This window comes from Conger conger, chromosome 8 (genome assembly GCF_963514075.1).
Source record: "Conger conger chromosome 8, fConCon1.1, whole genome shotgun sequence".
Lineage (NCBI taxonomy): Eukaryota > Metazoa > Chordata > Actinopteri > Anguilliformes > Congridae > Conger > Conger conger.
Window position 1 is genome coordinate 50885800 of NC_083767.1, and position 22102 is coordinate 50907901.

General features: G+C 38.5%; 1 protein-coding gene across 1 annotated transcript; it reads right to left on the bottom strand.

The window, feature by feature from the left end:
• Window positions 1-909: 909 nt before the first annotated feature.
• On the bottom strand, window positions 910-21537 carry kitlga (kit ligand a). The gene is made up of 10 exons (XM_061252529.1): window positions 21322-21537; window positions 5934-6044; window positions 5176-5232; window positions 4889-5047; window positions 4552-4744; window positions 4018-4080; window positions 3769-3866; window positions 3134-3240; window positions 2888-2943; window positions 910-2437 (listed from the first exon to the last, which is right to left on the bottom strand). Exons 1-9 carry the CDS (start codon window positions 21334-21336, stop codon window positions 2913-2915), a joined length of 834 nt encoding a protein of 277 aa, XP_061108513.1. The 5' UTR covers window positions 21337-21537; the 3' UTR covers window positions 910-2437; window positions 2888-2912.
• Window positions 21538-22102: the final 565 nt, after the last annotated feature.

Here is a 22102-nt window from a genome sequence, read left to right on the forward strand (position 1 = left end):
GGATTCCATTCCTAGGCTTCCCTGAGTAATGCTTCCCAGGTGCAACTATTGAGGAATGGGGAGGGGTGTCCTTAACAATCCCATCCACTTCAAATTTCCACGTGTTGTGTATTCAGAGATGCTCTTCTGCATATCACTGTTGTGATGTGTGGTTATTTTAAGTACTGTTGCCTTCCTGTCAGCTTTAACCAGTCTGGCCATTCTCCTCTGATTTCTCTCATTAGCGCTGCATTTTCACATACATAACTATACATACAGAAACTCGCATTCAAATTGCTTCCAGATAATATTGTATAATTAATAGAAGAAACTGAGCAATGTTTTTTATTCAGCAAATGCTTTTTAGAAACTTGGCTAATCAAGAATGTCCAAGCACTTGGCTAACTTACACCTTCTTACCTCGACAGTGTGCCTTAAAATCATAAAATCAGTTTGTTCTATGAAATTATTAAGGTTTATTTTATGATGTAGGCCCATAGGTCTTTTCACTCTATTCACGCCATTGCCAAGTAACACAAGTAATTGTGCTTGATGACTGTGCACATGGTGCACCTAACACAGTTAGATTGTAGGTTCCCAATCAACCAGAGCACGCATAAGTGAGTGATGAGGCAGGGATACCTGACTATATTCAAAATGAAAATAGTTATTCAAAATTAAATATGAAAGTTTCTAAATTCCCATTACATTATGTGAAAACAGAGTAAGAAAATGACACTGTAACTGTAAGTCCTTTATTAAATGACTAAATGCTGAACATCTTTGAAATGAGATTTTTAAAAAATGAATATACAAAAAGTATATTTACAATTACATGGCCACCAAATGTCCATGGGCATGACCAAATTTTTTCTTTCAAATTTCGGTTTCAAAAATTGCTGACTTACATACCACACAAAACTTCTGCCATTTAATATATATTAAGGGCATTTATTTGATGAGACATACTTTTTGAGAATGAAAGACTTTACATGCTGTGTTATGTCCTGCAAGTCCAGTGCTGATACCATCGTCTGTTATGGTGATATTTGCAGATTTTTAAGTCAGAGGACCAGAAATTAGGTGCATCTGGATGTTTTCTGGTAAAATGATCACTTTGCTTTTACACATATCAGTTGTGACTACACAGTTAAAACTGTGCCTGCAATATTGCCATGATATTGTTTCTGTAAAAAGCATGATAAACTATACTTGTTTTCAACTACAATCTTCTCTGAAAATGATAATAATTTTATATGTTCGGTGCTAAAGGTCGATGTAAAGGCTACAACTTTAATTTGCATTAATGACATATGTACTTAATTAATATTTTGATAAATCCTTGCATGGTGCAGAGAAATGTCCCCAATAATGACCATAATTGTAAAGTGATTTATGCATTTTTACATAATTTTGAAAGCCAGTATCAGAAAGCCTCATTTATGTAATTGATGTGCACCAAAAACAGGTTACGATTATGAAGAACTATGTAGGAATAAAATCTGTTTTAAGATGGAAAGCAGCGCATATTGTCCCATTCTTGTCACAGTTCTGAGAGCCCCCCAGCCTACAGAGAATAGTACTGTTACAACTCAATAAATAATTCACACTGATGATATAACGAAAGGCCAAAAAAAAAAATCAAAGTGGAATGTTCCAACCCCATATATTGTCCATATATCAGTGTACACAGCTTTAGGAGTATTTGTCTCAGCGACTATTTCCAACATTCATAGATTGAGATGGTCCAAGGAAAATGAAGATCAAGGAAACACAAGTGATTATTTTTTATATGGTTAGAAATTTGGACAAAGACAAGGGGCACTGGAGGTAGTCATTAACAAATATATTTCTTATTTAAAAAAGCTGTCGATAGTGTCTCTTCTTTGTCCATTCTGTTTTTATAGTTTTCTCAAAGCCATGAGACCCTTCACCACATAAAAATCCTCACGTGCAAAAAACATTGGGTCACAGATTTGCAGCTTGGCAGCTTTCAAAGGTTGCTAAAATTGACAAACAGTTCCTCCAGGTCTGTCAGCGTATCTTCTGAACTGCAAGAAAGCAATGAATTTTGATAGCATTCTGTATTGTTTGCACTGTTTGCTCAAAAGCCTGGAAGCAGTCACCGCACTGGGTGAAAAACTGTCCCGTCTCCTAGCAGGAAAAGTTTTAGGAAACTGAATCCTTGTTGGATCTATCAGGCATCTGTCTCTTGCCAATGCTGAAAGGAAGATCCACGCCACTCTTGGCAGTGCTGGAAACTTTTCTGCTCTGACAACATTGATGTCTTGTACTGAATAATCTCTTGGGTTCACAGGAGACGGCATTCAGCTGGGGTCCAGGTCTGAGTTGGAGGGTTAGTTATGATGAGAGGCCAAAACAAGTCCTTCACTTCAGAGAATAGCAGGAAGTATTCTATGTTGTTGTTGAGTTTTAAGAGGATCTTCAGTAGAATCACCTGTAAAACAAAGATATAATTAAATTACATGAACATCATGATTATACCTTGATATTGCTGAGAATCTTCAATTCTCCTTGAAATGTACTGTACCAAAACAAACCACCTTGTTTTAAATCAGATCCCAAGACTGTTATCACTCTGAGTTAAAGTCCTTTGTCCTTTGTGTTCTCAAAATGTCAAAGGGCTATTCAGGCAGCAAAGTGGCTTCTTCTGAAAACTCTGTGTTATGACGTGGTGCCCTTTTGGCTTCCTAGAACCCAGCACTTTCAGTCATAGTATGACAAGACAAACTATGCCGCATTGTTTTACATTGCCAGGAACAATATTAGATCCCTCTACTCTACAATAGAATGAATATAAGAATAACAACAACAACAACAACAACAACAACAACAACAACAACAATAATAATAATAATAATAATAATAATAATAATAATAACCTCACCCGAATTCCACAATGTGTAGTGGAATTACACTGTTTCCATGGTGTTCAATCTGGTCCTGTCATGTCAGTAACAGGAAAATCAGTCAATAATCAAACCAAAAAACATAATATAACTATGTCTAAAACAATTCTAATAGTCTCAGTGCTGAATTAGTAGGGACAGTGGCATCATTTCAGTCATCTTAAGTGACAAAATAGAAATATGCATTTTATTTATTATTATGAAATAAAAAACTTGGTAATTACTTTTCTTCAGGTGCTTCTACGCCTAAAGAAGGCATGTTTCCTTCCTCTTTGATGAATATCATTTTTGGGCGGTGTTCAGGGTTGTTGCCTTTTCTCCTTGCTCTAACCTGTTGAACAAAAAACAAACAAAAAAACCCTGCTTCACCTGAAATCAACTCATGAGGCTCACACTCTAGCCTCCATACAACCCAAATAAGGAGCCAGGTAACACTTCCTTTGTGTCATTACAATTGGCCATGGCTCTGCCAAGGGAGGTTGGATTCAGTCACTTGACATGTCCCACCTCATCACACAAGAGTATGTGCCATCTATCTGCTCCAGCTTCACATGAAGTGCAGCGCAAAGACCACATAAATCTGGTGAAGCTGGTGAAGCACTGACTGGTGAGGCACTGACTGACACAAAACAACAGGAGGCTATATGTGTGGGAAGACATGTCTGTTGCATGTTGGTTGGTAATCTGCCAAATTGATAGAGGAGTTTGCAACAATGGCAGGGGTCTGAAATACATTGGGGTCAGGGTTGGTCCATTTTCAATTCTATTCTAGAACTGCCTGGATATAAATGGAATTCACCCCAACCCCGCTTATATTATAAAAAAGCGCAAATCCAAATTTAAACCTTTTTTTTTTTACCTTCCACACTAGCAGAAACAAAATGGCAGCCAGTGGAATCAGCAGCAATGATGCAAGGCTTGTCTGTACTATCTGCAACATGGGCTCCGGGCCAGGTACTGTGCACAAGTAAAACAAGTTTCAACATCAACTGCACCAAATTCACACTGTATAATTTGTATACATTCATAAGTTTTGTAAGGCATAGTTCAATCTATTTTATTGAAATTAAAGGTAGCCAATGTTCTAGATATAAATCTATGTACTTACATGTACTGCAACTTGTCCCTGTGCAGTCTTCTGTCACAGCAGTGCTTGAGAGGGGAGCTAAGCCTAAGAAGGTGTGGATAATACAGTGTTGTGAAAACTTAAAATCATGTCATTGGTAAGACACTAGCTTCTTCCCTCGAGAGTGACCTGGCTAATATGAAAAGTACCAGCATGGTGGCAGTCTGCATGATGACAGTTTAAGGATTACAGGACATCACTGTATGCTTTTCACAGGAACAGCTATGATGCCTTTGAATAGGGAACATAAGATCTACGTGTAAGTGAATGATCATAGGAAATGTCCCTGGAACCAGTTTCAAATCCAGGGCGGGATGAAGGCAAATATAGTGTGTTGCTCTGTGCTGTTATCTAAACTGATAAAAAAGGACAGATACCAAGTAAAGAAACTTTGCAAGTCCATGGCCATCATGAATGGGACGCCCTTAGTCGGTCACAAATACACACAATTGCGGACAGTGAAAATAGTCTGAGGGGGCATTGCTTGGGTATGCAGAAAGTAGAACTGATGCCAACCTGTTGTTATTGTTATTGATGGACTGGTTGTTGTCGTCGTTGCTGTTGCTGTTGGGCAAGGACGAGGTTCACAGTCTTCTTTTCCTGTTCTATAACGTGCAGCAATTAAAAAGTCCTCCAAATATTGAAAATAATGTCCAGTATGCCATTTTTCTTCTCTATAATGGCATTCAAACTCTGCCATTAGCACCTCCTGATGAAGCAAACAAAAGGTTGATTAGTGTTTCAGTTTAACCAGAGGCACAGAGTGCACACATACACACACACACACACACACACACACATACACACAAATAGATATGATATAAAAGTAACTTAAGTAACAAAATTATCGTACCAGGTCACTATTGCCAATGCGAAACCGCACACCCTGCAGCATTTGAACAATGATAGTAATATTTTCTCTGTTGGTAGAAATGTTTCCAAACATTTGTGCCAGTGCTTTTAAGCTTTCCTCCAGGTGATATACATTTAGCTCAACCCAACAATGACCACCCTGAAATGAAACGGTAAAAGACAGACATCAGTCAATTACACCAAAAAGTTAGCTGACTTTCTCATTTATTTTATGTTCTCCTTTATGCCCTGAGGTTGCTTTGTGTCACCCATATTTGTATGACTTACCTCCTCTTTGGGAATATAATGTATAGGAATCTTGTAATCTTTTGGTATATTATGCTTCTGTAAACAAAAATAGAGAGAAACATTAGAAAGAAATTATTCCTATGGATATAGTTATTACACATGTAAGGTGTAGTTTAAAGACGAGCTAAAATCTAAATTAACTTTTTCCTCAATTTAGTCAATGCTTCTTAACCATACAAACATACATATTTTAAAGTACATATTCCACAAAATTCATAAAATGGTAATACTTCAAACCAAAGCTTTTTTCCTTCCACTTCCTGGAAAACTATTTGAACTGAGATTTAGAACATGCCAATCAAATGTCTGTCAATTTCCTGTTCTCCTCCAATTAATCTCCATTCTTGCAGAGGCGCTCCTCATTTTAAATCAGTCAAATCGACCACCCACCCTTCAAAAATCCCCCCAAAAGATATGTTTCACTTCTGTATACATCACATGGTGGAAGCTAGTGCTGCTCTAACTTCAGTTTCAGCTTGTCTTTAAATGTCAGTGTAAAGGTTCTGTTGCCAGCTGTCAAGCAGTAATCATTTACTCAGCCAAATAGGAAGTGGATCTTTAACTGAACAGCTATCAGTGAAGCTTATCAGTTTATCAGTCCACACTGCTGATGTTTCCCTGGTGTACTTTCAATGACAGAAATATAGCTCTATAGTGTACAATGCAGGTGCCCTTGTTTTTGTTGCTGTTATTTTATTTTATAACTGAAAGTGAAAGTTTAACAAAAATGACCTTACCAAATGTGTCACCACAAAAGCGACATCATCTGTTATAGGATTTCCAATTCCACTTGAACATGCAGCAAAAATGGCAGAAAATAATAGATAGACACAAGTGATTATCCAAATCTGAAAAACAATAAAAACAGAAAAAACCATTAAGATGAAGACTGTGCTACAAAGAATACGCTTGCAACCTTACCTGGAAATATTTTAAATATATCATCCTAATGCAGTAAAACAGGAGATACACACTGCATCACAGGAAATATGTTTCCCAAATGCAAGTAGAAGGTTCTTATGCTTTCCCATTTACTTTAAAATGTCAACGATAGGCAATAGACAGAGCACACACATTGTTCTGAGAATGATTCTTTCCAGGACTGATTGCTGATGCTTCCTGAAAACAACACTTTCCCCTCTTAATCCTTCAAACTATGCCGTGCATATACTGTAATTACGCAATGTATTTAAGACACCATGCATTATGTTCTGACAAAGGGCAAGAGCTCCCGTGATGCGAAAGGGAAGTGACAACAGTCTTGAAATGAACAAACAAAAGGACAGAGCAGAGGGCCTGAATTAAACATCCTCTATTTTCATTTCTGTGCTTGCTTTTTTGAACACATTAAATGAGTGACTTGTGACTGTTGGTAGCTAATACTCTTGAGGGGTTGTAATGGCAAATTTGAGTGTTTATGCCTCAGTTGGCAGTTTGGGAGATTAACTCATGTGCTATTTTAGAATGTCCATTTGAGATGACTGTCTGTGTAGGGCGTGGTGTCTAAGAACAGTGGCTCATTGCTCAAAATTCAATGTCAATGGCATCTTCAGTAGCTACACTCTACACTTTAGCATCTGTTCTGTTTACCTGAATTCTAACACTGATCCAAAAACAATACACAGCCAAATCAATCCCTTCTATATTGGCAGACTGATTTGAAGAACATTGTCTTCTGCAAGGTGGTTCAAATACAAAAGAGCATTTTCACACATCATCAAAAAAGAATACCCACCGGAACTAATACTGAAACAAAATGGGTAGCATTGCAGATAAGAAAGGGCACTGTGTTGACAATGTTAAAATAAAGATGAGCTGAGTTTAAGATTGCTTAATGCTGCACACCTGCAGCAGATCCAGGGCGCTGCAGGACATGTGGGCATGCAATCCTCTATAAATCACAGTATCACAGGGTCTTTGGTTTTGGGAGGGAGGGTGGAGGTCAGAGTACAAAGAGGGGGGTCAGAAAAAGGGCTAAACTAAGTTTCCTCTGCAAGGGGCAGAAATATTTGATCTAAAAAGTGCATCCATCTATAGGATACCAAGGACCACGCTAGCCACACCAGTCCACATATTGTTGTACTTCAGAAGACATAAAAATCAGTGATCCATGAGACCATTAAACCTAATCTCCCAGAGTATGCACTCTCTCCCACAAGGCAGGATCATCTCCAGTCTGACAGCTACCACAGAAATGATGTGACGTTTTAGATTAGATTCAGAATGCAAAAGCAGTTAAGAACATTCTAATCACATATTTTGTGAACCTTACATAATGAATATGCAGTGGAATAAATACTGTATATTTGACCACATAAATGCACATCAGAATATATTTATATGACATAGACATCAAGTGGCTTTCATCTAAGCTGAGCTTTTATCTGGAAAAAAATAGGTTTTTAACAGTTATGAAACTGATAATGCACATGCTGACAGCACACAGAGAATCCACAGCTCCTTCATCTCATCCACACAGATACAGGCCCAAACACTAGGAAGTACCGTAATATTGAGCATCGCATTCTGCTCTTTCACACATTCATTCATCTGGATTATTGTCATCAAGTATTAAATACTGTAGATGTGAAAATGTCTGATTCTGATACTGAAATGTCTGTACTTTTTACTGAAGAAGAAAGAAAAAGAAAGAAATAATTTTATTGTGATAAGGCAGTAAAACAGGATATCTAATGCTTTACATTTACATTAGAGTGTCGGATGATTGACATCATAAAGACAGTAAGTGAAATAAAAATTATCTATTGATGTTCCTCCTATTCACTGGAATTCATTTTCTAGGACAACAAAATAAAATATACCCTCATTGAGCACTTTATTAGGTAGAACTGTACACCAGCTTCTTAATGCAAATATTTAATCAGCCAATTATGGTTGTAAAAAGAAATAACAGACTGGTCAAAGCTGACAGGAAGGTGACAGTAATGCAAGTAACATAACAGTGGTATGCAAAAGAGCATATCTGAACACACAACGCATCAAACCTCTAAGTAGTAGATAGCAGTAAAAAAATGAGTCTAATAAATACCTAATAAAGTGCTCTGTGAGTGTATATCATATTGTTTCAATTATTAGATTGTGAATCCATATATTTCTTTCTTCTTTCTTTCTTTCTTCTTCTTTATATTTATATCCCTAATTTTATTTATGAATATTATGATATATCTGTTCCATGTTTCACAAAAATCCAGATCCCTGTTCAATTTAACGTTGTTTACTTGCATAAAGATTATATGTTATCATTTCCGACCCTGTTTAACAGTATTAGTGGGGGGAAAGCATGTGGGTCTAGGAGAAATAAAATAAAATGAGTTACAGTACAAATGTGGGAGCTTTCTGGTTTTCATGAACCTACTTAAGCATTGTTCATACAGGTGTGCTATCTGTACTTGGACCTTTTGATTATTAAATAGTACTCTGTATTCCATCCTGGTCCTGCACAAATCTCTCTGTGAGTGAAGCCCCTAAGCCTTCATTGTTCACAAAGGGGCATCCTTGGGGACAAAAGCAATGCCCTCTCTGTCCTTGGTTAGACCTTTTCATGAATATTCCTAAATTGCAATATAACACTGTGAACGCCAGATACCAACCAGTGGCCCTGTAGCAGAGAAAAAGAGACAACAACAGGAGCTTCATTGATCTTCACTAAGACCCCCAAGGATGGGGCTTCCTGTTCAGCAAAGGCAAACAGTTGGTTACACCCTATGAATCACACTCAAGTGTGAGACAGTGCTACTTTTACATGATCTTTGTTTCACACTTCTTGAAAACAGTGCCAAAATGTAATATAAACATTTGTGGTTTTATTTATGTTTTGTGTGCCAATTCCATCATGCCAGGAAAAAAACTGTTTATTATCTATATGGGACCTGAACTATTTACCTGAGCTGTCAGATATATTTAGTAACAATTAGTTACTTAGTCTCAATATCTCAGTTGTCAAATATTTGTTCCATCATACTTCATTGAATATGATATTAACTAAAAATTAATTACATTAGTTAGGATTCATCATAAAGCTAAATTATTTGAAATACCTGTGAGAAAAAAAAAGGGGGGGGGGTGGGAAATTCCTTATGATCAACAATACATTCCTGAGATTCACACACAGGAATGGCAAATGGGAAGTGTGGCTTGAAGTGATCTATTGCAAAGAAGATTCAGTGCTGAATCCTGACAGAATCTTTTTCCATTCAACTTTAAAGAAACCCAAGTACCAGAGCCTGGTCATAAACTACAAATTGAATTTGCGTCAGCAAGTTACTATACAGTTTATCACATCTGCTGAGACTAGCACTATGGCATAGAGCTGGAAGGTTGATCCGTTTAATCATTGGGTAGGACAGCATTGCCATACACTTCAGCTGAAGACAACTTAAATGGTTTCAGTAAGGAAGGTGCTCTTACAGAAAGGCCAAAAGGAGAGACCAAAAAGGTAATACCTCAGAGTAATATAACAGAGATCTCTGAATGTGGCAGGCCTAATGGGAACAAACAGTGTTCAATATAAATAAAAAAAGGTATTTGTTTAAATTAGAGCAACAAATATTTTTCCTCCATTTAAGTTGTAAGCCCACTGATAACTATAGCTGTACTTTTTAAAGTACTTTTTTATGGCCCCCATCAGTTCAAGAGGATGCATACAAGCATGTACATGTAAGCGGCTGCGGCTTTTTTCTACTCTGAAATCCGCAAAATAAGCTACAGCATGTTTTATTTAACTAGGGGGATCCGTTGAGAATGCACACTTTTTTGCAGAGATGCCCTGGGAGAAATGCCAGAGAGAACAGTTACAAGTGGGGTGAGAGAGAGAGCGAGAGAGAGAGAGAGAGAGAGAGAGAGAGAGAGAGAGAGAGAGAGAGAGAGAGAGAGAGAGAGAGAGAGAGAGAGAGAGAGATTAAGAGAGAGTTAAGGGCGGTGGGTTATGCAGCAGTGCTGAATGCTCATTGACAATGCAGTCGTCCTGGCAGATCTCGGGTGCCTTGCTAATGCTAATGGATGATTAAGTTGTGGAAACCTTGCAGGATGAAAGCTTCCCTCCCTGGCTGATACAATGGCTAATTATGGGCTGCCCCATGGATCTTTTGGGTACAGCCATCAATGGCAAATTAGGGCACAACCCTGCATTAAAAGTGTCCTGGCTGGAAATATGATCCCTAAGATATGAGTGGACTATCTATCAATTTAACCGTGCTTTGCAGAACATGAAACTTTTAATCCATGCTTTTATTCGTTTATTCATATTATTATAGAGAGTAGGTGCTTGATTACAATGTTATTTCTTAAACACAGCATAACCCAACTGTTGGATTTGTGACTTCAATAAGACTTCCAGAGGTCAAAACAAAGCCTTTTGTCTGCTTGTGAACAACTCACTTCCTGTGACCTTCAGACAAGCAGATGGGTCTGGATCATAAGTGTAGAGATACATTCAGAATGTAAAGGTCTCATATTATTCCATGCCGTCAGCATGTCCATAGATTTTCTGTCCCTTGGAGCTGGACAGGTTGCTTTGAGTGGGTGTTGCACGTTTACTTCACCTGCTCTGCCCATGTTCATTATCCGGTGGGGATTAAACCATACATGTTTGAGCCAGAGTCAGATCCCTGCAGGAAGTGTCTGAATGATAACCTTTTCTAATCATTTCTAAGTATAGGTCACCTATAGCATACTTAGCAAGAGAGCTGTAAAGCGCATTGAGAGCTTACATCCAAGCGCTTACTATTGTAGCTGATTGTAACTAGCTGAAAATAGTAAAAAATGTCCCATTAGGGGGCTGCTAGGTAGGCCACTGGGTAGCAGCGCTGCTTGTGGGTCAGGAGTGAGCACCACATTCTCGGATTTAATCCAGTCCGTGCCTGTGCCTACTGTGTTTGGCAACCTGGCAGGGGTGGCCAGTGGCGTGTGGCTGTGGTGTGAAAAGAAGCAGCCAGCTGGCACCATATTTTGGAGGAGAACGCGAGTAGTCTTCACTCTCCTGAGATGGTGGCAGGGAATGCCCATGAGTGTGCCATTTTTTGGTGGGATAGGAGATGCCAAATTTATTTTAAAAAATGTAAAGGCCCAACATTGTAATTATCCTCAAAATCAAAATTGCATTTATTATATTTACGAGAGTGAGCAATTCATCCTTGAATCTTGGAAGCAAATGTTCCAAAAAAATGTATACATTACATAGATTACCACAAGCAAATATGCAACCAACCAACCACTTAAATATTGGCATTTTTCTGCCCAATCGGTCTGACGTATATGCAAATCAGGGGGAAAGTACTTCTCTACAACACTGTACATTGTCAGAGCAATACTCCATGTGTTTCCAAACCCAATTATCTTGCCAAATGTGATATGAAAACAAACAGCTTAACTGTTAATACGATTCAATTGAATAACAATTTTTAATTACCTAGGTGTGTCAGGGTATTGTGCAGCAAGGAATTCTGTGCTGAGGAAGAGTCTCACACAGTGCACCAGGTCACAACATTCCAGAGCACATCCATATAGTCCCTCTATCCAGCTCCAGCACATTGACTGGGTCTAGACTATGAGCAGGGGCATCAACAGGGATATTGGGCACCCAGAAAAGATCTCACATAGGGCCAGACCACCCTTGGCCATATTATTAATATGGTATCCCTGGACAATTACTGTCACCACATCACACCATAGTTTATGAGGCCCACAAGATACAAAGTCTCCTTCCAAACACTAACACTGATTAAATACACCCAGCAATCACTTTATTAGGTAGACTTGTACATCAGATTGTTAATGCAAATATTTAATCAGCCGATCATGTAGCAGCAACTAAATGCACAAAAACATGCAGACGTGGTTAAGTGGTTCAGCTGTGTGTTTAGACCAAATGTCAGAATGGGGAAGAAATGTGATCTATGTGACTTTGACCCTGGAATAATTGTTGGTGTTCTAGAGTTTGCAGAGAATTACGATACGAATGAGACGTTTATGGAATTTTGCAATAAACATCCAGTAAGCAGCAGTTCTGTTCTGGGGGCAGAAACGCATTGTTAATGAGAGGTCAGAGGAGAAGGGCCAGACTGGTCGAAGCTGACAGGAAGGTGACAGTAGCACAAATTACCATGCAATACAACACTAGTATGCAGAAGAGCATCTCTGAACATGCAACGCATCAAACCTCTAAGTGGATAGGCTACAGCAGCAGGGGACTTAATAAGTCTAATAAGTCTAATAAATACCTAATAATTAGCTCACTGAGTATATATACATAAGAATACCCAGACCTTTGGCTCTGGGCCTACATAGCCCTCTGAAAGTTATAAGCCCATTCTGTTGTATGAGCAGACATTTTGGCTAATAGCAAACCACAGAATACTTGTGAGAGAAGAACACTTTAGCTAAGTTACAAGTTACACAACGCGGTGAGGTGAAGCCATAGCAAACGTTGAATAAAACTGCAGGCTACAGAATTTGTTAGCTAGCTAGCTAGCAATGAAATGCTTAACGTCAGCCTGTCTGCGTCCTTGTGTAGCTAGATGAAGGGAAAACAGTGTAACAAGAGAAATAATGAATAGAATTAGGAAAGGATAAGATGGATTAGAAAGTAATATTATAAATAGAGCTGCCAGAATGGGTAGGTTAATGTTTGATATTGCACATGATTAGGCTGTTATGTAGCTATTCTTAATTGCAATCTCCCACAATGGTGTAACAAGTAGCAAAAGTTAGACTTACTAATGTTTGGTCAAACTGGCTCTAGGCTAAAATCATAGCTACATAGCTAAACATTAGCAAGCCCTCCTTAATTTACTTCTCTGTAAACCTTGCTGTATTAGTCTAGTTACTGTTATTTAAACTATTCATAACGTTAACCGTCAGCTGTTGTTAAAGGCAGATATCTTCTATATTTCCACAGTTTTTCCTACTTAATATTATACATTATATATGATTGCATTGATATTCGATAATGTTCAATAATTCAAGCAGATGCTGCAAGCTGGGCCTCTTTTATCATATATACTGTAGCAATGGTTGCCAAGGATATTTTGTCAACGATTAATCGATTATTTATTAATATTATTAATTTAATTCATAATGAATGAAAATCTATCAAGGAAATTCCTGAAAGTTACAATAGGTAATTTTGGATGTCTAACGGTCAAGAGAGAAATTGCAGCAACAAACACCCTCAAACCACAATAGTATTTATCCCTCCCCCTTCTCTGTGAACGCGCTGACATTGAAATGTTAATTTCCTTCTCCATCCCCCTTGCTCCCCTGCCTCCCTCCCTTCTTCTCACCCCTACTGTTTCTGTCCGCTGTAACCTCCGCCCTCTATCAACCACCTGGACCCCCGCCAGTCTGGCTTCAGACCTGGCCACTCGCCGCACTCCTCTCCGTCAATGAGTCTGTTCAGGCTGCACGAGCAGCCTCCTTCTCCTCTGTCCTGATCCTCCTTGACCTCTCAGCAGCCTTCGACACGTTCAACCACTCCATCCTCCTATCCTCCCTGGCATCTACAGGGATCTGTGGCACAGCCTTAGACTGGATTAAATCTTATCTCTCTGGCCAGTCCTCCCAGGTGACCTGGGCTGAAAGAGTGTCAACCCCTTGCCCCCTTGTTACAGGAGTCCCCCAGGGCTCAGTCCTCGGCCCCCTCCTCTTCTCCATTTACACAAGATCCCTTTGCCCTGTTATCTCTGCTCATGGCATCTCATATCATTGTTATGTCGATGACACCCAACTTGTTCTCTCCTTCCCCCCATTGGACACACAGGTCTCTACCCGTATCTTCGCCTGCCTGAGAGACATCCAGAGCTGGATGGGTAACCACCATCTAAAGCTAAAGCCATCTCCGATTTTCCCATCTCACTAGGGGATACCACTGTGACCTCATCCCCGAGTGCAAGAAACCTTGGAGTGGTGATGGACAACAGGCTGCCCTTCTCCGAGAACATCGCTATGGTGACCCGGGCTAATTGCTATTATAGGTCAAAGGTCATCTGCAATGGGGAGGTGGGGTTGAGAATGCGGTATAGACATTTTTTCACAGGAGATCAAAATGCTGCATAGTCTTCCTTTAAATCATGGGCATCTGCTGTGTAATGTCATGTTAGTTCTGGTACACGTAGGGTTAATCTCACATGTAAGTGGTGTTAAATGACTTCCTTCCTGGGTTTGTTCATTTATATATCATTTTAGTTGGTTAATAATATCAAGCCAGAAGGTTAATACCAGTATCCAGTACATGCAAGACTGGGGAATTTAGAACATCCAAATCAATGTTTTATTGATTAGGTACTGTAGGTTATAATGTTTTAATACATCAATATAATAAATACTGAAAAAATTGCCAAAAGCCACTTCTTTAAATCCATTTTTGCAGCTTTGAGGGCTGCCATATAATGGAAGGTGGGGCGGGGTTGTGGGCAGTGAAATGTGCTTAACCACAATGAAAAATCTGTCAACAAAAAAAAATGTTAACAAAATGAGAATATTTTGCTGTTTTGGCTCTTTACCCCAGCACATTGGATTTTAAATGAATGAGGACAAAGACTTTCAGCTTTAGTTATACAATTATATTAGATGAACCGTGTAGGAATTACAGCCATTTTTAAATATGGCTCACCATTTTAGGATATAAAATATAATTAGAAAATTTCTGTTTCTTGGCCAGCTGTGTGTCATTCCTACATTAGTTCATGCACAAGAACGCTAACAAAAGGTCTCAAGTTGATTCTAGATGTGGCACGTGCATTTAGAGTCTGTTGTTGTTGTCTCTCAATATGAGGACCAAAGAAGTGCCAATGCAATTTTCAAACATTTCATGAACTTTTTGTGGAAGCATAGGTGTACCAAAGACTACACCAGCATAACCTCAGAAGGTTCACAGCAAGAGGCAAACTACTTGTAAGCCTCAAGAACAGAACAGCCAGGTTAAAGTAAACTGTAGAGTTCTCGAATACATTTTTATGGACAGACGAGACAAGTATGAACCCGTGCAAAAGTGATGAAAAGAGGAAAGCGGGGAAAGAAAGGAACTGCTCATGATCCAAATCAGATCATCTGTGAAACATGGAGTAGGTATAATTTATGCCTTGGGCACTTTGTTGATGATGCGATTTCTTAAGCTAGCAGCAGGACAAATTCTGAAGTGCATATAACATCTTATCTGCTCAGATCCAACCAAATGCCTCATATAGATGGCGCTTCAGCTTGCAGCAGGATACATGCTGCTGAAGCAACTAAGGAGTTTTTTCACTGCCTCATAGAGGAATATTCTTCACTTGCCATGGCAATCACCTGATCTGAGTCCTATTGAATATGCATATCGCTGGCTGAAAAAAGGCAAACGACTCCCAAAAAACTGTTTTTGTACAAGCACAGCATCATCAGGGAAGGTTCTCAGCATCTGGTGATGTCTATGCGTCACAATCATTGACTGCAAAAGATTTGCAAATAGCCTACTAAACATGATGACTTTATTGAAGATTATTTTAACTCTGTACATAATCATAGGGCCTATTTGTAAAGAGGGCTGAAATTACCCTGATATAGATGTAAGTACCCCAAGGTAATGCTGGCAGTCTGCACATTAAACTTGTGTTGATTGTTTCCATTCAAATCCAGTGTGCTGGAGTACACAGCCAAATACCTACAGACTGCATTATATTGCACTTTGTTGCTAGTAGTAATGGATTTCAGTCCCACTGCTGCAAGCGCATGCAACACAGTTTAAGCAGGAATACAAAGGTATACACATAGAAATACAAAAATCTTTAACATATTAAATAAATATCTAAATTACATCCTGTGGAATCCTTAGTCAAAATCAAATTCAGGACAAAATGATCAACATAATTTTGGCAGAGGCAGTATGTCCATGATTGTATTGTATGAAAAGAGAATGTTTTTTTTGGAATGTCATTGGCACTGACTGGTATTGTGGCTTCCCAGAAAACCAAGAACACTATCCGTTTGCAGTTGAGCTAAACAACAATTTAAAGCCAACGGACCACAGCCCAACCGGAATAAACTGCTCTGAATGACAAAATAAATAAACAAACAAAAAGGTCCTTCCTTTGAATTCCCTGATACTCCTGGCCCCAACTGTTCTCCACCAGTCCCTCTCCCATCCCTTCAGAAAATACCTCCCTCCACCATTTCCATTCCACCATCTCCCCTTTTCAAAAAAATGTTAATTGTGTGACAAAAGATTACCGGTGAGTTACAGGCTTCACCATTACACTCTCGATAATTGCTACATGGAATGTAGGTGATTTATGAATCTCTGCATTTGTGAATTGCTTTGGATAAGAACATTAGCTTAAGACCTAAAATTTTAAAAATGTTAACTGACCAAGGGGGCGACATGGCTCAGGCAGTAAGAGCAGTCATCTGGCAGTCGGAGGGTTGCCGGTTCGATCCCCCGCCCGGGCTGTGTTGAAGTGTCCCTGAGCAAGACACCTAACCCCCAAATGCTCCTGACGAGCTGGTCGGGGCCTTGCATGGCAGCCAATCGCCGTTGGTGTGTGAGTGTGTGTATGAATGGGTGAATGGAGAAGCATCAATTGTACAGCGCTTTGGATAAAGGCGCTATATAAATGCCTGCCATTTACCATTTACCAAGGCCACCTTTTTAAGAAGACTATTTCTTTGTGTTTCTCACCAAATTAATCACACTGTGCTTTGAGCCAAACATACCTACAGTATAAACACACAAAATATTATCAAAGAAGGTGCTTTGTTGTCCCACTGTGTAGATTTTCCAGATTCATAGATAAAATAAAGCACATACACAGATATTTAATAAATAATACAAAATATATGGATATACTGTATTACTACTACAACTATTTGTATTTTCCTAGGTACCTCAGATGCTTCATAACTCAATTGTCATTTTCAGTCATGATATGGGGAAGTGGGTGGGGTATGAAATGGATTATGAAGCCCATCAGATGTAGGGGGAAGATTTGATGGCCAGATCTTCTTTTTTTAATAGCAGAGAGCAGTCATTTTCTCAAAGGAAATAGCTGATCAGCACACATGCATTACTGCACAGTTATTTTCTGTCCTCAGCTGGCAGGTCGCATAAAGTATAGTGTTGTGTCACAGTTACTTAACACAGAGGACACAATGAGCACTGCACATACAGTACATTTGAATGGCATTGTTTGAAGGAACACACTTTGGAGGTTAGTCATGTTCCTGCCCTTTCAGTCATTCAGTGATTCAGTATACAGAAACGACTGAATTTGTTCACAGGGCTTGGGTTGTTCGAGAAGGGACAGTTGTTTTTGTATCCTCCTAAGACCCAGCAGTTATGTTTGTCTCATGTAGGGGACTGAGTCTCTGGGTCTTAATCTGAGCAACCATACGTACATGTGTGTCTATGCTGGAGCATAGACTACAATTGACATTTGTTAAAAGCAGGGAAAATAATATGTTTGAACATATATTTCCACTGCAACATGTTTTTGTCATCCAGTATACTTGTATTAACTAAAATCAACTTGATATCGAAGAAAGACAGTAAAGAAGTAAAATTGTATCTGCAACTCACAGTTCTCCACAGTAGGAGCAATGCATTCTGGGTTTACTGTGGCTGTTGTGCTACTTTTGTTAAACCTACAGAGCAACCAGATGCTGAGGTTCACTAGAACTGAAAATATTGCAAAATCATTTTAAATAATTCATTAAAAACAAGACATGTTTTTTAAATTATAATTTTTAAAAATTATTATTATTATTATTATTATTACAATTAATGACACTGTCGTCATTCTTTATTCTAAAATCTCACAAAACTTACATTTGTAGAGCACCTTGAGCTACACGCGATGATACCTAGCACATATAGACTGGGTGGATCATAAGTCCCATGATTGTACTAAAAATTCCAATATGTCTGTCGCAAAATTCATAATAAATCAGCCATGGAATGTACAAGCAAAAAAGTGAGCTGCTGATAATGCACTATTTCACATAATGTGACTGGCACTCTGCCATTTTTTATCATTTGCATTTCAGTGAATTTGCACCCACGCCATCTGATAACTATATAAGTATTTTGGAATTCTTTATGTTACATAACATGGCTGCTTTCAGATTTTAAATGCAAAATGCAAATAAATTAATTTCATTACAGAGTTTCTTCTCCTCAGAAGGAATGCTTTTTCATTGAGGGCCATTAGCATTTGGTTTCCCTCCATTTTATATGCTTACAGTCAGATTTACATACACCACTGTACCTTTGCAAATGAAATTGGGTTAATATGCAATGTATACCTACTGTAGGTTTATCTAAGTTTGAAAAGGTCTATATAACCAATTTCACAATCACAAGTTATTTAATGTTGAGTCAAGGAAGTTTACACAATTGCAGTGATTTGCATTGATTTTTCATCAACCTATGTACATTATAATTAATATTCTTAGACATGTTTAACTTGTCTTACTTATGACAAAGGTTTGACTACTGGTGGCCGTTCTATGCTTGGCTTGGTTATACAGCTCCTTTTTTGCAGAATAACATTCCAATGACTCAGCAGCTGCCTGCATAAAACAGACTACAAACTACAATATACACCTCCATGCAGGACTATAAACAATATTCAAGTTAACTACAACTACAATTGCCCTATATCTGGAAACCATGGTTGCCTCAAACTAATATTTCCACACTCATGGTAGGATTACATGTAGTTATATATTTACACAAAATTTTAATACATTGCATTTTCACAGTATGTACATTACATGAAACAATAACAAGATGTCACGGAGACAACTATTGATCATCTGTGCCCAGTTAAAGCATATGGTTTCTTCAAAATCTAAGATTAATGATTAGTGACCACCCCTAGTATCCTCCAATATATTTTTTTTAAATGTCAACTGACAACAATCACATAGACCAAAAGCCAGGCCCAAGGTATGTATATCCAGGTTTGCAGTACATGTACTTGCAATACTATGCATGTATTTAACATATTTTGCACATACACCATTTGTATTGAATGAGCTTGGAAAAGTCTTTGTTAAATTTCTGTCAATGATACTTCAGAAAGAGGAATTGTCGTGTTTTCTAAATGGAAAAAGTGGTCCTTTATTCCAATTAATTTATTGTGATTTGTAGTCTGGATAACTGATTAGTTAATCCACTTGTACTTAGCCTATTGACAATTCAGAAAAGACAAGGTCTCACAAAGTTTGTAATTATCAGATACAGTAACACAGAGTAGTTTCACTAGTATGTCTAACTAACCTAACATGTCTAATTGCACCTTTGAATGGCTAAGATCTTCTGCGACAATGATTACAGAGAAACTATTTCCTTACAAGTATTACTTCTTTTTCAAAACATAGCATAGAATATTGAAGTTAGGAACATGCTCATAGACTACTGTATGTCCAATCTTTACAGTGCAGACCTTGTTAATTACAGAGGCTCTTTCACTTGACCAGGATGGACAAATATATATGGTATGGAGAAACAGAAAACAGAAATGTGACATAAAAAGATCCTGTGCTGTTTTCAAGGAATGCGTTTTTGTATTATCAATATTTTATTTTATTTTAATACATTTTTGAGCAAGTAGCATATTTTGTGTCATGAATTTGATTCGATTTATACGAATACGATTTTTGATTCGTATAATGATGAGTTTTGCTCATTTCTGTATATATCTCGCCTTAACCTGTTTGAAATAGGCTACATTTTCACTCTGCTATGAATTTTGAAATGGTGTTTCTGAGAGCCAGTGATCTCTAGGGCAGGACGCTCTCAGACGTTGACCCCTGTACTGATCCTGGTCACGGAGACCGGAAGTCCTCAGAGGTCAGGATTTTATCGGCGCTCCTGCACCCGAGTCCAGTTCACAGAAGCATTAAGCAGCAGCACTACCGCCAGGAATAGTAGCGTCATAACCAGTCATAATTATAACAGTCATTTAAATTGAAAGACTGGCTGTGAAAATGTAAGGCATTTCGATTTCTTTTTTTCAGAGCGCACAACACAAACGCATATGTAGTGGACAGTGGGGAGTCTAGACATTGGGTGAGACATTAGCCTATATTATTTTTTTTACGTGAGAGTAAGTACATAAGTCCATTCACTTTCTGGTTTCGCCACTGGTCGGGCCACCACACTGCACTTAAACGCGAGCACACAAGCACAATGTTCCTCATACACACGTTGAGTGGGCTACAACCAAAACTCATAAAACCTTAAATAAATTTGAGATTATTGCAATAACTCGTCTTCGTTATTGTTTGCTCTTCCTTAAACTTTATTTCCTTGTCTTAAAGTTTAAGGAAAAATGAAAGAATAACAAGCGGTAGTCAGTAAAATGTCCACTGTTAATTAAACTTGGAAAACTGGGAAAGTACCCTATATATGGTCTTTATTGCACTGACGCGTACTTTGTTAGTTGAATTAACACCGGACTGTGGATTGATTTTCACTGTGGATAAATAAAATGGCTCTTGGATAAGACACAACGCGGCAGTCTATATATAGGCTATTGCGAGTGTACGTCAAAAAGTGCAAGAATATTCGCAGCTACCCAGAATAGATGGTTACCCATACAATCCATAGATACTGTTGCATCCATCCCGATAAACTGGTCCACTCTAGCCGCGACTAATGCCATTGCTTCGAACAAAACTCAAGAGTGGCGTTATTCGTTCGGAGACAAATGACAAATAATGACAAACTAATGGTTAGTAAAAAAAAAAAATTGTTTAACTAAATGTGCCACGTAAGATTTCCCCCCTTTAACTGCATTGGTTGGTCAATACGTTTTCAGATGCTACTACATCCATCTAAAACCCCTCGTTATGATGTTGCCCTGAATACTCGGCTCTCATCTTTGAATAACCCTGTTGTTTTTTTGCAGGTGAGGGTAACTCAAGGACAGCTCTTCAGCAAAGGAGCTGTTAAAGTTTTTCAAAGATGTATTTTTTTGGCCGTGAATGAAAGTGAAGTGTAGGGCATTTTTGCCACAGCGTAGCCTACGTCTATAGCCTGCGCAGCATTCTCTAAGCTTGCAATGAAGAGCCAGCACAAATTAACAGCGTACATCAACACCTGAACGAATATGTATTCCCTTGTTGACTTACGTTTGCCTTCTTCATAAGGAAAGAGATGAGTTAATCCAATGCGTGCAAAACCCTATTTTATCTTACTTCTGACTGGAGGAAATGGGTTCTCATAATTCCGCGCGCACATATCCAATGTTCTCGGCAATAGAATCCAAGCAGGGAAACTGTAGTGAGGATGGTTATCCTGACACAGGCAATGGCAAATGCGGTATGTGTTAGAGCAGGATAGCGCTGACAGCAGTTCCAGTGAAATGTGAAAAGTATTTTCAAACCCCAAGCCTTTTTATGCACGGTGCAAGAGCCGCCCACACGAACTACTGTCACTGGAGTGCGAGAGCCATTCTCATTCCTCAGTATATAGAGTGAGAAACGCATGGTCGGTCTTAACAGAGGTGATTCGCTCGTGCTTAATTGTGAGTCAATGAATTAAATCAAAACAGCTTTAAAGCAATAACGCAACCTTATTGGAATGCTCTCAAATCACAGGACAGAAAATACGGGCAAAATACAGTCACTAATTTGGCTGTTCAATATTGAAATTAGCGAGACAGCAAATGTCTGCAGAACTGCAGCAAGTTTTCCACTATGTTTGGAAAAGCTACCAGCTAATTTTCTTATAAAACCGCAGGACAGTGTACCTAAGAGAACTGATTGAGTTTTAAAGGAAAAAAGGTTTATTTAACTGTTCGCTGCTTTTTATAGTACAGTCTTCTACATTTAAAAACAATAGACACAAGTAAAATGGATTAAATTTAGGTGGTCATGTGAATAAGAACAGATTAAGTTCCAATCCAATGAC